This window comes from Macaca mulatta, chromosome 9, assembly GCF_049350105.2.
Source record: "Macaca mulatta isolate MMU2019108-1 chromosome 9, T2T-MMU8v2.0, whole genome shotgun sequence".
Taxonomy (NCBI): domain Eukaryota; kingdom Metazoa; phylum Chordata; class Mammalia; order Primates; family Cercopithecidae; genus Macaca; species Macaca mulatta.
Genome location: NC_133414.1, coordinates 77,410,307 through 77,425,536, shown reverse-complemented (window position 1 = coordinate 77,425,536; position 15,230 = coordinate 77,410,307). Strand labels below are relative to the sequence as shown.

At 43.8% G+C, this 15,230-nt stretch overlaps 1 protein-coding gene across 5 annotated transcripts in view; it reads right to left on the bottom strand.

Moving 5' to 3' along the window:
* Nucleotides 1-15,230, bottom strand: part of ASCC1 (activating signal cointegrator 1 complex subunit 1) — a 115,354-nt gene that overhangs the window by 93,038 nt on the left and 7,086 nt on the right. For all 5 annotated transcript variants that reach the window (NM_001194904.2, XM_015147354.3, XM_077945283.1 and 2 more), the window contains exons 4-5: nt 7,866-7,963; nt 2,071-2,249 (exon numbers count right to left, since the gene is read on the bottom strand). In NM_001194904.2, the coding sequence (NP_001181833.1) occupies nt 2,071-2,249; nt 7,866-7,963 (277 nt within the window). The remainder of the gene's footprint in view (nt 1-2,070; nt 2,250-7,865; nt 7,964-15,230) is intronic.

Genomic DNA, 15,230 nt, shown 5'->3' with positions numbered 1-15,230 from the left:
AACCTAAAGAAAACTCTAGTTTGGAGCATAAAGTGCTATAAGATTTCCTGAAGGTAATCTGGATGTCTATACATTATCGAAAAATTCATACACACACACATAAACTGTTTTTTTCACTTCCAGGAATTTAAGTAAAATAACCCACTAATGCAGAAAAATGTATTCAGCATACACATAACAAAATACAAATTTAAAAAGTTAAATAATTATATATCCATATAATAGAACAGTAAGTAGCCATTACAAAATCAAGTCACCCGAACAGTTAATGAAATCAGATTTTTTGTGTGTGTTTTTTGTTTGTTTTTTGTTTTTGAGATGAGTTTCATTCTTGTTGCCCAGGCTGGAGGGCAATGGCGCTATCTCGGCTCACTGCAACCTCTGCCTCCCTGGTTCAAGTGATTCTCCTGCCTCAGCCTGCTGGGTAGCTAGGACATGAGTCACCATGCCCAGTCTAAATTTTATTTCTAAAATGTATGTGAGTGGGCCAGGCATAGTGGCTCACGCCTGTAATCCCAGCACTTTGGGAGGCCAAGGAGGGCAGATCACCTGAAGTCAGGAGTTCGAGACCAGCCTGACCAATGTGAAGAAACCCCATCTCTACTAAAAATACAAAATTAGCCAGGCTTGGTGGCGCATGCCTATAATACCAGCTACTCAGGAGGCTGAGGCAGGAGAATTCCTTGAACCTGGGGAGGCTGCGGTGAGCTGAGATGAGTCATTGCACTCCAGCCTGGGAAACAAGAATGAAACACTGCCTCCAAAAAAAAAAAAAAAGTATGTGAGTATACAGACACATTGATACATACACACATATAGTAATGATGTCACAGCATCTCTCAGTAGTGGAATTATGGATGATTTTTTATTAATCTTTTCTGTATTTTCTAAATTTTCCATAATAAACATATATTGCTTTCATACATTTTTTTGAATCAATATACATTTTTTAAAATCAACTAACTGATATCCAAAATGAGTTTAAAACTTGTTTTCTAATCTGGATTATCTGCTATTATCCTGGTCACAAGCATTTCACTGTTATCTAAGTATGGCAATTCTATATGCAAATTTGTCTTTTAGTTACTAATCTCAAATGAGCCATGACTGCCCAAAGGCAGAAGATCTACAGATAATGGCATCTCATTAACATTACCACCCAAAAGATGCAGAATAGTGTGTCTATTAGGATGAGCATTCTGTGTCTTAAATTTTTTTTTTTTTTTTTTTTTTTTTTGAGATGGCATCTCACTCTGTCTCCCAGGCTAGAGTGCAGTGACACAATCTTGGCTCACTGCTTGGCTCACTGCAACCTCCATCTGCCAGGTTCAAGCAATTCTCCTGCCTCAGCCTCCCAAGTAGCTGGGATTACAGGCACGCACCACCAGGCCCAGCTAATTTTTTTTGTATTTTTAGTAGAGACGGGGTTTCACCATGTCGGCCAGGTTGGTCTCGAACTCCTGACCTCAAGTGATGTGCCTACCTCAGCCTCCCAAAGTGCTGGGATTACAGATGTGAGCCACCGCACCCAGCCTGATATGTGCTAAAAATTTTTTTTTTTTTTTTGAGACGGAGTCTCGCTCTGTCGCCCAGGCTGGAGTGTGGTGCTGGATCTCAGCTCACTGCAAGCTCCGCCTCCCGGGTTTACGCCATTCTCCTGCCTCAGCCTCCCGAGTAGCTGGGACTACAGGCGCCCGCCACCTCGCCCGGCTAGTTTTTTGTATTATTTTTTAGTAGAGACGGGGTTTCACCATGTTAGCCAGGATGGTCTTGATCTCCTGACCTCGTGATCCGCCCATCTCGGCCTCCCAAAGTGCTGGGATTGAGCCACCGCGCCCAGCCTGTGCTAAAATTTTTTAAAGACATTTCTGTAATATACAGAAACTTATGAGCTGATATGTCCATACACTTTTTTTTCAGTTCAATATTATACGAAGTCATAAGAAATAGTTATCTTTTTTGTTGGGGGAAGAAGTTTATAACTCCCTACTGTTTGATTTATGAACCATTTTTGTATTCTTTTTATATTTAACTTTTTTTTTTTAACCTTCTTGTTTTGTTTGTGCTTACCATGGAGCACTTCGCCAGTACTTCCTCCTGGAATCTCAGGAATCCTTCCTGAACCTCAACTTCATTGAGGAAAAAGGCAAGGAAGTGAGTGAAGGGCTGCTTTCTTCTAAAAGTGTCCAAAAGAACATCAATCCGTGTTCGGGCTGAAATTACACCATTTCGATGCTGGCCAGTGATTACTGTAAACAAAGAACAAAGGGTAAACATGCTCAAGGACCCCCAAATGCTTATAAAATATGGGACCTCTTGATACTGTCATTTCTGAGAAGCTAAAGCAGTTCTGAATGCATATATGAATCTAAACAGGGGATAATAACAAAGAAAACTGCTAATTAATTCAATGTAAGCAGAATGAGGCTTAAAAATAGAATACCCTTAAGACAGCATATAAAGTAGAAAAATGAATTCAAATACTACAAAGCAAACTCTTGCTGACAGGAATGTAAAATGGTGTAGTCACTATGAAAAAGTTTGGTAATTCCTTAAAAAGTTGAACACAGCTGGGTGCGGTGGCTCACGCCTGTAATCCCAGCACTTTGGGAGGCTGAGGTGGGCAGATCACTTGAGGTCAGGAGTTCAAGACCAGCCTGGCCAATATGGCAAAACCTCGTCTCTACTAAAAATACAAAGATCAGCTGAGCATGGTGGCACATGTCTGTAATCCCAGCTACTTGGGAGGCTGAGGAACAAGAATGGCTTGAACCGGCGAGGTGGAGGTTGCAGTGAAATGAGATCGAACCCCTGCACTCCAGCATGGGCAACAGAGCTAGATTGTATCAAAAAAAAAAAAGTTGAACATAGACTTACCATATAATCCAGAACTTCTACCCTTAAGGATACCCAAAATAAGTAAAAACAGAGAAAGAAAAAGGAAAGGAAAGGAGGAAGGAAAAGAAAGGAAAGAAAAGGAAGGAAGGGAAGGAAGGGAAGGAAGGAAAGAAAGAAAAGAGAGAAAGAAGGCAAGGCATGCTCACGCCTGTAATCTCAGCACTTTGGGGCAAAGGCCAGAGCAGGAGGATTGCCTGAGGCCAGGAGTTCCAGACAGCCTAGGCAATTTACTGAAACTGTCACTACAACAACAACAACAAAAAAAGCTTCTGATGTTCCATTGCCTGAGATTTCAAAACAGACAAGACCAGATCCTTGTCTAGAGGATTAAAACCTACTAGATCATTTCCTTCTCTGATTTCTCTAATTTAAGAGACACAAAAGAAATGGATAAATGACAGCAAATATCACACCACTGCAACTGCAGACTTGACTTCACATCACAACTCAATTTACTCTAACCAATAAATTTGGTTTTTCTATATACTTTACTTCTGCACAAAATCAATAAGCTAGTTTATTTATTTTATTTTATTTTCGAGACAGAGTCTTGCTCTGTCGCCCAGGCTGGAGTGCAGTAGCGCGATCTCGGCTTATTACAACCTCCGCCTCCCAGGTTCAAGCGATTCTCCTGCCTCAGCCTCCCAAGTAGCTGGGATTACAGGCATGCGCCACCACCGCCTGGCTAATTTTTATATTCTCAGTAGAGACAGGGTTTCATCATGTTGGCCATGCTGGTCTCGAAATCTTGACCTCGTGATCTGCCCGCCTCGGCCTCCTAAAATGCTAGGATTATAGGCATGAGCCACCAAACCCAACTTTGTATTTTTATTTTTATTTTTTGAGACGGAGTCTTGCTCTATCGCCCAGGTTGGAGTGCAGTGGCACAATACCGGCTCACTGCAACCTCCATCTCCCAGGTTCAAGTAATTCTCCTGCCTCAGCCTTCTGAGTGGCTGGGATTACAGGTGTGTGCCACCACGCCTGGCTAATTTTTTTTTTTGAGACAGTCTCACTCTGTCACCCAGGCTGGAGTACAGTAGCACAGTCTCAGCTCATTGCAACCTCCGCCTCCCAGGTTCAAGCGATTCTCCTGTCTCAGCCTCCTGAGTAGCTGGGATTACAGGTGCAAGCCACCATGTCTTGCTAATTTTTGTATTTTTAGTAGAGGCTGGGTTTCACCATGTTGGCCAGGATGGTCTCGATCTCCTGACCTCATGATCTGCCCACCTCGGCTTCCCAAAGTGCTGGGATTACAGGCGTGAGCCACCACGCCTGCCTAGTTTTTATTTTCTCTTCTTTGTTTTTTCTTTTTTTTTGAGACAGAGTCTCGCTCTGTCACCCAGTCTGGAGTGCATTGTGTGATCATGGCTCACAGCAGCCTCGACTTTCCCATATCAAAAGATCCTCCCACCTCAGCCTCCCAGGTAGCTGGGACTACAAGCACATGCCACCACACCCAGCCAATTTTTGTATTTTTTTGTAGAGATGGGGTTTTGCCATGTTGCCCACGCTGACCTTGAACACCTGGGCTCAAGTGATCCTCCCACCTAGGCCTCCCAAAGTTTTAGGATTACAGGCATGAGCCACCCAGCCCAGCCTGACACATTCGTTTTCCACACTGCAACATTTGTGCTTTCTAAGTTGAAATGGAATCTTTATAGCCTGTCTACCCTTTTCTGGATAAGTTCTGGAATGACTCTAGTATATTAAAATGGCTAGGGTCTCCAGATTTATACCACGTTATAATTTTACTGCAATAAAAAATATTATATAACTTACTACACAGATAGAAAAAACAGGGAACATATAACAAGTGTTAATAGCAATTATGTTTGGGGTTAATACTATAAGAGACTTCCATTTATAACTTATATATAATTTCTGTAAGCTTTCTCTTTTTTGAAAGCATGTACTAATTTTATAATGAGAAAAAATTAGGGCCGGGCGTGGTGGCTCATGCCTGTAACCCCAGCAACTCTGGGAGGCCAAAGCTGGCTGATCACTTGAGATTGGGAGTTCAAGACCAGCCTGACCAACATGGAGAAACCCCATCTCTACTAAAAATACAAAATTAGCCAGGCATGATGGCGCACGCCTGTAATCCCAACTACTTGGTAGGCTGAGGCAGGAGAATCACTTGAACCCAGGAGGCAGAGGTTGCAGTGAGCCAAGATTGTGCTGAGCCGAGATCGTGCCAATGCACTCCAGCCTGGGCAACAAGAGCGAAACTACGTCTCAAAAAATAAAAATAAAAATAAATAGATGAAGTAAGGTTTAATGCAATTATAAAATGACTTTGGTATTTGTAACTCGAACGTTACAACTTAAGGAAAATAAACTTTTGCACTTATAATTCTAATAAACTGAACATTTACTTTAACAAAAGTCCTTCCAAATGATGTTAAAAGTTCTAATGCTCGAGTTTGCTAACATTACCAAGGAGCTAGAGAAAACTGTCACTGCACTGGTCAATATGGGAGCCCACATGCAGCTAGTTAATCAGAATTCAGTAAAAGTAAAAATTCAGTTCCTGTCACACTAGCAATATTCCAAATACTCAAAGTCACATGTGACCAGTACCTGACATATACAGCTCCTGTGCTAGACAGCACGGATATAGAACATCCTCACTATCACAGAAAGTTCTTTTGGACAGCACTGCTGTAAAGTCAATTGCTATTTATCTGCTGTCAAGGTGATTGTTTTTTTTTGTGTGTGTGTGTATGACAAGGTCTCGCTCTGTCACCCAGGCTGGAGTGTGGTGGCATGAACACGGCTCACTGCAGCCTCAACCTCCTGGGCTCAAGCGATCCTCCCACCTCAGTCTCCCAAAGTGCTGGCCTAACAGGTATATGCCACTGTCCCCAGTCAAGGTGATCATTCTTACGTAACATAAAATGAAAAAGAGTACTTATAATTTTTTCTGCAAAAACAATACAGTCTATTAACAATTATGGAAAATGAGGCTGAGTGCAGTGACTCATGTCTATAATCCCGGCACTTTGGGAGGCCAAGGAGGATCATTCTGCCCAGGAGTTCAAGGCCAGCCTGGGCAACATAGTAAGACCCCATCTCTACAAAAAAATATTAAAAATTAGCTGGGCATGGTGGCAAGTGCCTGTAGTCCCAGCTACTTGGAAGGCTGAGGGAAAAGTATTGCTTGAGACAGGAGTTCAAGGCTACAGTGAGCTATGATGGAGCCAATGCACTCTAGCCTGGGCAACATGCTACACTTTGGGAGGCCAAGGCAGGCAGATCGCTTGAGTGCAGAAGTTCGAGACCAGCCTGAGCAACGTAGCAAAATCTTGTCTCTACAAAAAATACACAAAAATTAGCCAGGTGTGATGGCACGTGCTTGCAGTCCCAGCTGTGCAAGGCTGAGATGGGAGGATTGATTGAGTCCAGGAGGTAGAGGCTGCAGTGAGCTGTGATCATGCCACTACACTCCAGCCTGGGCAACAGAGACTCTGTCCCCCCAAAAAATAAAATAAAGGACTAAAAGGCTGGGCATGGTGGCTCATACCTATAATTCCAGCACCTTGGGAGGCTGAGGCAGGCAGATCACTTGAGACCAAAAGTTCAGGATCAGCCTGGGCAACATGGTGAAACCCTGTCTCGATAAAAAATAAATAAAAATTTTTAAATGAATAAAGAAAAAGAAAATGGGTTAATGAATTATTGGAGGTTGCTGCACTCTTTGACTTTAAAAAAGTTCCATCAGCCGGACACGGTGCTCATACCTGTAATGCCAGCACTTCAGAAGGCCAAGGTGGGAGGATCACTTGAGGCCAGGAGTTCGAGACCAGCCTGGCCAACATGGCAAAACCCTGTCTCTACCAAAAAATACAAAAATTAGCTGGATTCAGTGGCACACGCCTGTAGTCCCAGCTACTCGGGAGGCTGAGGCAGGAGAATCGCTTGAACCTGGGGAGCAGAGGTTGCAGTGAGCTGAGATTGCACCTCAGCACTCCAGCCTGGGTAACAGAGTGAGACTGCCTCAAAAAAAAAAAAAAAAAAAAAAAAAATTCCATCCTTCCAGAATGAGTTTACAGTTTTGTCCTAACAATGCCCCTCACTCAAAGCCATTGTACAACAAAAGCCTATGCCCTTGGTTCACACCGAGGCTTGGTACAGACACTTTCTAACTTGATTTATACTGCTAAACTATTTTTCCTTATCAGAACAGTTATTTGAGTCAAGTTACATTATTTTAATCATTACTCTTATAATTTCCTTTCTGGTCTATAAAATCAAGGGTAAAAAACTGAGAACACAATGGAAAAGGCTGAACTCCATTTCATATTCACTGATCTCATTGATTTTTCTCTAATTCTAACTGGAAAAAATTCACAAGTCCATTTCAAAGTACCAAAGCATAAAAAGAAATCTCCTAATACACAGTGAAATCTGGAAGTTTTATTCCATCGATGTATGGTAAAGTGTAAAACTAAGGCCCAGGTACTCAATCAAGATAAGGTTATATAATTCTATATTTCCTCATTTGGGAGATTGGTACTGATAAAACATAAAAAAGCCCACAGCTGGCCGGGCATGGTGGCTCACACCTATAATCCCAACACTTTGGGAGGCCAAGAGGGGAGGATCACCTAAGGTCAGGAGTTCGAGACCAGCCAGGCCAACATACAGAAACCCCGTCTCTACTAAAAATACAAAATTAGCTGGTGTGGTGGCACATGCCTGTAATCCCAGCTACTAGGGAGGCTGAGGCAGGAGAATCACTTGAACCCGGGAAACGGAGGTTGCAGTGAGCCGAGATCGGCCGTGCCACTGCACTCCAGCCTAGGTAACAAGAGCGAAACTCCGAGTCAAAATAAAAAAAAAGAAAAAGCCCATAGCTATAGAACCCCACAGAAAACATAGTTACTAAACCCTGCAGTTGGTTACATTATTCCATAAACATGCAAAAGTGACTTCAAATGTAACTTATATGTAGTGAGTCTCACCAATTTCCCCGTCTTCTCCAGGTTTAGGAATGCTAATAGAAGTTTTGGTCTCCATTTCTATTTTCTTCCTAGTGTCCCCTCTCCTTCCAACTATATGCCTGTAACATAAAGAAAAAGTAATTAAAAGAAGATTAAGTCAAAATGTACTAAAATAAAGAACCTCATCATGTTTAAATCCTTTGTGACTAGAGATACTCCCTTACAGAAAAGTGATTCAGTAAAAGCCCAATATTTGTGGAAGAAATTACAAGTCAACTAGCTTTAGAACATGCTGCATTACAGTCATTGGCAAAAATGAGTTTTTGGCCCTATAGCCAATTCAATGCATAGATAGAAAAACCATGCCCAACACCCATTTGCTTCTCAAAATTAGATTTAAAATCTGGGTCTGCAATTCAGTGAAAGAAAAGCGGGCCAGCAAGTACAGTGGCTCACACCTGTAATCCCTGCTACTCAAAAGGCTGAGGTGGGAGAACTGCTTGAGACCAGGAGTTTGAGACCAGCCTGGGCAACAGAGTAAGACGCTGTCTCTAAAAAAATATTTTAGGCTGGCCGCAGTGGCTCACGCCTGTAATCCCAGCACTCTGGGAGGCTGAGGCTGGCAGATCACCTGAGGTCAGGAGTTCGAGACCAGCCTGGCTAACATGGCAAAACCCCATCTCTACAAAAATACGAAAATTAACCCGGCGTGGCAACAGGGCACCTGTAATCCCAGCTACTTGGGAGGCTGAGGCAGGAGAATCACTTGAACCCAGGAGGCAGAGGTTGCAGTAAGCTGAGATTGCACCACTATACTCCAGCCTGGGCAACAAGAACGAGACTCTGTCTCAAAAAACAAAATTTTTAAAAAATTTTTTTAAATAGAAAAATTAGAATATCTGAGGACTCATGGCAACAGTGAGCTACAGCCAACTCTCGACTACCCCATGAAGACGGGACATGAGCTCACAATCCCCATCACTCCCACTTCAATCACTTATTGACTCATTTACATTACTTGCCTGGACTTCCAAGTATAAATATTCTGACAATCCAAAGTTATCTTCTGGAACCCACAGTCATTTGATGTGTTCAAGTGAATGAGACTACTGAATCCCAAGAGAGAAGTTTCAGAGTCTATAAAGCACTAAGAGGCCATCACAGGGCTACAGAGTTAAGAGAAAGAACTCCTTGTCATCAACGTTATTTCAACCTCTATGACTTCAATTACGGTACCCAATACCACAGATGACTATGTCTAAAACTATTGGTTTGTTTGTGCATGGGATAACAAAGCCCAATTATTTCCCTTAGGATCTATTACAGTAAGCCAGTTTTTAAAAATAAGATGTTTAGAAGATTGGAAGTCTGTAATTTCCAAGTGGTTTTTCTTGTGTGGGGATGGAGATTGTAGGGCACCAAACTCTGTCGGGCCTTTGTATTCCCACCTATCAATTAGGAGTGCTTTCCGGCCGGGCGCGGTGGCTCAAGCCTGTAATCCCAGCACTTTGGGAGGCCGAGGCGGGTGGATCACGAGGTCAGGAGATCGAGACCATCCTGGCTAACATGGTGAAACCCCGTCTCTACTAAAAATACAAAAAACTAGCTGGGCGTGGTGGCAGGCGCCTGTAGTCCCAGCTACTGGGAGGCTGAGGCAGGAGAATGGCGTGAACCTGGGAGGCGGAGCTTGCAGTGAGCCCAGATCGCGCCACTGCACTCCAGCCTGGGTGACACAGCGCCAGACTCCGTCTCAGAAAAAAAAAAAAAAAAAAAAAGGAGTGCTTTCCATCGGGCTCCAGTTTATTACTATGTGGCTAGTGAACAAGCCTACCACAAAAAGCGTGGTTCAAAGTGCTATTAATAATCCAGGCTTCAGCACCTTAGAAAGCAAAGTGGTTGAGGTTTAAAAGGCTTTAGAATCAAACAAACCTTGGAACTCATATAACTACTGTAAGCCTACTTCTTCACTTATCAAAATGAAGTAAGAGGCTGACACAGAAGGATCCCTTGAGCCCAGGAGTTCAAGGCTATGGTAAGCTATGATCACACCATGGCACTCTGGCCTGGGTGACAAAGTGAGATCCTGTCTCTAAAAAAATAAAAATAGGCCAGGTGCAGTGGCTCACGCCTGTAATCCCACACTTTGGGAGGCCGAGGCGGATGAATCACTTGAGATCAGGAGTTCAAGACCAGCCTGGCCAACATGGAGAAACCCCGTCTCTACTAAAAATACAAAAATTAACACATGCACACGTATGTTCATTGCGGCACTATTCACAATAGCAAAGACTTGGAATTAACCCAAATGTCCATCAGTGACAGACTGGATTAAGAAAATTGGCACATATACACCATGGAATACCATGCAGCCATTAAAAAGGATGAGTCTGTATCCTTTGTAGGGACATGGATGCAGCTGGAAACCATCATTCTCAGCAAACTATCACAAGAACAGAAAATCAAACACTGCATGTTCTCACTCATAGGTGGGAACTGAACAATGAGATCACTTGGACTCAGGAAGGGGAACATCACACATCGGGGCCTATTATGGGAAGGGGGGAGGGGGGAGGGATTGCACTGGGAGTTATACCTGATGTAAATGACGAGTTGATGGGTGCTGACGAGTTGATGGGTGCAGCACACCAACATGGCACAAGTATACATATGTAACAAACCTGCACGTTATGCACATGTACCCTAGAACTTAAAGTATAATAATAAAAAATAATAATAAATAAAAATTCTTTCTGCTAAAAAAAAAAAAAATACAAAAATTAGCAAAGTCGGGCAAGGTGGCTCAAGGTGGTGTGGTAGCTCATGCCTGTAATCCCAGCATTTTGCGAGGCCGAGGTGGGCAGATCACCTGAGGTCAGGAGATCAAGGCCAGCCTGGCCAACATGGTAAAACCCCATCTCCACTAAAAATACAAAAATTAGCCAGCAGTGGTGGCGGGTACCTGTAATCCCAACTACTCAGGAGGCTGAGGCAGGAGAATTGCTTGAACTCGGGAGGCGGAGGTTGCAGTGAGTCAAGATCACACCACTGCACTCCAGCCTGGGCAACAAGAGTGAAACTCTATCTCAAAAAAAAAAAAAAAAATCAGTGGGGTGTGGTGGCAGGCACCTGTAATCCCAGCTACTTGGAAGGCTGAGCAGGAGAACTGCTTGAACCCAGGAGACAGAGGTTGCAGTGAGCAGAGATTGCACCACTGCACTCCAGCCTGGGCGACAGAGGGAGACTCCATCTCAAAAAAATAACTGAATAAAATTAAATTAAAGATGGCTGGGCGTGGTGGTTCACATTTGTAATCCCAGCACTGTGGGAGGCTGAGGCGGGTGGATCACCTGAAGTCAGGAGTTCAAGACTAGTCTGGCCAACATGGTGAAACACCATCTCTACTAAAAATACAAAAATTACCCGGGTGTGGTGGCAGATGCCTATAATCCCAGCTACTCAGGAGGCTGAGGCAGGAGAATCACTTGGACCCAGGAGGCAGAGGTTACAGGGAGCCGAGATTGTGCCATTCCACTCCAGCCTGGGCGACAGAGCGAGACTCTGTCTCAAAAAACAAAAAAAGAGGCCAGGCATGGTGGCTCACGCCTGTAATCCCAGTGCTTTGGGAGACTGGGGCGGGCGGATCACCTGAGGTCAGGAGCTTGAAACCAGCCTAACCAACTTGGAGAAACCTCATCTCTACTAAAAATACAAAATTAGCCAGGCATGGTGGTGCATGCCTGTAATCCCAGCTACTAGGGAGGCTGAGGCAGGAGAATCTCTTGAACCCAGGAGGTGGAGGTTGCAATGAGCCGAGATCGTGCCATTGCACTCCAGCCTGGGCAACAACAGCGAAACTCTGTCTCAAAAAAAAAAAAAAAAAAAAAAATTAAATTAAATTAAATTAAAATGGAGTGAATAGTACCTATTTGTCATAAGGTTGTCATAAGGATTAAACGTGATCATATATGAAAGAGCTTCCCAATAAGTGGCACAGAGCTCCATACAGTCCATGCCATTGGGCAGATACCCCAAACGTTAGCAGGTTAAGCATACCAGGAGAAGGACCCTGTATGGCAGACACACCTGACAGTAATAACTTAAGCCTACCTGAGAATCACCCTATGATCTAAGAAGAATATGTGTTCAGAGTTCCAAGATACGGAACCTGGCTTGAATTCATTCCAACCCAGAGATCCATTCCTTTATGCATGAGGAACATCTGAATCCCTGACCCATTTATGGAACCCAAGCCATACAGGGGATCGAGGGCCTTTGCTTTGGATTAAATAAAGGTTGCCAAGTGATGTCTGCTAGGGGCAGGGTGCGAAGTGGAAATGTTATATAAACTGTATGCTTTTTCCAAGCAGTTGAAGTTCTGTCCAGCCCACCACCACGGTACCGCCCTTTATGCAAGTCCCCTCAATAAACCCTGTGTCTCACTTGCTGGCTCTGGGTCTGTTCCCCAGACTAACATGGTGCCATCCCTGTTGAAGTCAACAGGTATGCAGCATGACACATGCTATCCTCATTAAACCCATACTGGTATCTTTCCAGTTAAAAGTATAGTTGGACTGAAAAGAGGTTTCCATGGAAAATCTAAAATATTCACTATAGGGCAGGCACAGTGGTTCTTGCCTGTAATCCCAGCACTCTGGGATGCAAGGCAGGCAGATCACCTGAGGTCAGCCTGACCAACATGGCAAAACTCCATCTCTAACAAAAACACAAAAAAATTAGCCAGGCATGGTGGCGCATGCCTGCAGTCCCAGCTACTTGGGAGGCTGAAGTAGGAGAATCGCTTGAACCGGGGAGGCAGAGGTTGCAGTGAGCCCAGATCACGCCACTGCACTCCAGCCTGGGTAACAGAGTGAGACTCCGTGTCAAAATAATAAAATAAAATAAATAAAATATTCACTACAATAACACAAATAAGCAGTGACAAGGTGACTCCTTAGTTGAATACATAAGAGGAAACTCCTACCAGGTCAAGTGGTTCTCAGTCTTGGCTATACACTGGAATCACCTGGGGGGCTTCAAATAGTGATATCTGAGTCCTGCTCCCACAGACTCTGATTTAATTGGTCTAGGGTGCACCCAAGCACTGGGAATTTTAGAAACTCCCCAGATGATTCTCCTGTGCACCTGAGGCTAAGAACCACAGCATGAGACCTAACCCATGGACAGGTGTTGTCAATATTAGGCTCTGATTATAAATTAGTTTGGCCAGGTAATTTCTTTCTTGATCCAAATAAGCCTACAGAAATTCTTCCTAAGAAAGAAAATCTTCTTAGTATTTTTTATTTATTTATTTATTTATTTATTTATTTATTTTTGACAGAGGATATTGCTCTGTTGCCCAGGTGGAACTACATGGCACAATCATAGCTCACTGTAACCTTGAACCTCTGGGCTCAAGCAATACTCCCGGCTTCAGCCTCCCAAGTAGCTGGGACTACAAGCACTCACTACCAAGCCTGGCTAATTTACCTATTTCTATTCATTCATTCGTTCATTCATTCATTCATTCATTCATTTATTGTAGAACGGGGTCTCACCATGTTGCCCAAGCTGGGTGGTCTCCAACTCATGGGCTCAAGTAATCCTCCCATCTTGGCCTCCCAAAGTGCTGGGATTACAGGTATGAGCCACCACACCCAGCCTTCTGAGTAAATATTATCTATTAATTAGGATTTATCAGAGCCAATACCTAATCTAACATGCAAGTCACCTGGCACATAAGGAGTGCTTAGAATATAGAGAAATCAAAAGATTATCAAGTTAGAATCATGCAAGGAACTTTTACACACCTCAGTAGTAGCAGATACAAACCAAGACCTGTTACACTGATTTTTTTTTTTTTTTTCCTTCAGGAAACTGAGCCACGACTTTCTAAAATCATGTTTCTTAGGAAAAAACGTCACTAGAGCCTGATTTGGTCATATTCCAGGAAAATTTTATATTTAATAGGTGTTTAGACTGCTATCAAGGTTGATGAAACCATTTGTGGCCAAGCACGGTGGCTCATGCCTGTAATCCCAACACTTTGGCAGGCCAAGCGGGCGGATCACCTGAGGTCAGGAGTTCGAGACCAGCCTGGCCAACATGGTAAAACCCCACCTCTACTAAAAATACAAAACTTAGCCAGGTGTAGTAGTGCAGGCCTGTAGTTCCAGCTACTCAGGAGTCTGATGCAAGAGAATCGCTTGAACCAAAACAGAGGAGGTTGCAGTGAGCCAACATCATGCCACTGTACACCAGCCTGGGCAACAGAGTGAGACTCTGTCTCAAAATATATGTGTGTGTGTGTATGTGTGTGCAGAGACCAATAAGCAGGCTATTTTAAGTAATCCACAGAAAAGGCAGAGGGGTAGCAGTGAAGATACAGATAGCTGGTAGATTCAAAATATATTTAACACATTTGTAATACCTGCCCACTGGGAGGCCAAGGCAGGTGGACTGCTTGAGTTCCAGAGCTCAAGACCAGCCTGGGCAATGTGGAGAAACCCTGTCTCTATCAAAAATGCAAAAAATTAGCCAGGTGTGGTGGCGCACAACTATAGTCCCAGCTATTTTGGGGGGTTGAAGCAGGGAGGATCACTTCAGCCCAGGAAGTCAAGGCTACAGTGATCCAAGATCGCACCACTGCACTCCAGCCGGGTAACAAAGCAAAAGCAAAGCCCTGCCTTTAAAAAAAAAAAAAAAAAAAAGATATTTAAAAGGTAACATGGGATATGGTGGTTGGGCATGGCTCATTCCAACACTTTGGGAGACCAAGGTGGGAGGATCACTTGAGTCCAGGAGGTCAAGATCAGCCTGGGAAACATAGTAAAACCCCATCTCTACAAGTAATTCAAAAAATTAGCCAGGCTTGGTGGTGTGTGCCAGTCCCAGCTACTTGGGAGGCTGAGGTAGGAGGATCACTTTAGCCTGGGCAGTCAAGGCTGCAGTGAGCTGAGATTGTGCCACTACACTCTAGCCTGGCAACAGTGAAACACTCTGTCTCAAAAATATAATAATAATAAAAATAGGCTGGGTGCAGAGGCTCATGCCTATAATGCCGGCACTTTGGGAAGCCGAGGCAGGTGGATCACCTGAGGTCAGGAGTTCAAGACCAACCTAGCCAACATGGCGAAATCCCATCTCTACTAAAAATACAAAAATTAGCCAGGCATGGCAGGCACCTATTATCCCAGCTACTCAGGAGGCTGAGGCAGGAGGATGGCTTGAACCCTGGGGGCGGAGGTTGCAGTGAGCCAAGATCGTCCCATTGCACTCCTGCCTGGGTGAAAGAGCGAAACTCCATCTCAAAATAAACAAATAAATAAAATAAATAAAAGGTGATGTGGTTTGGATCTGTGTCCCTGCCAAATCTCATGCTGAAATGTA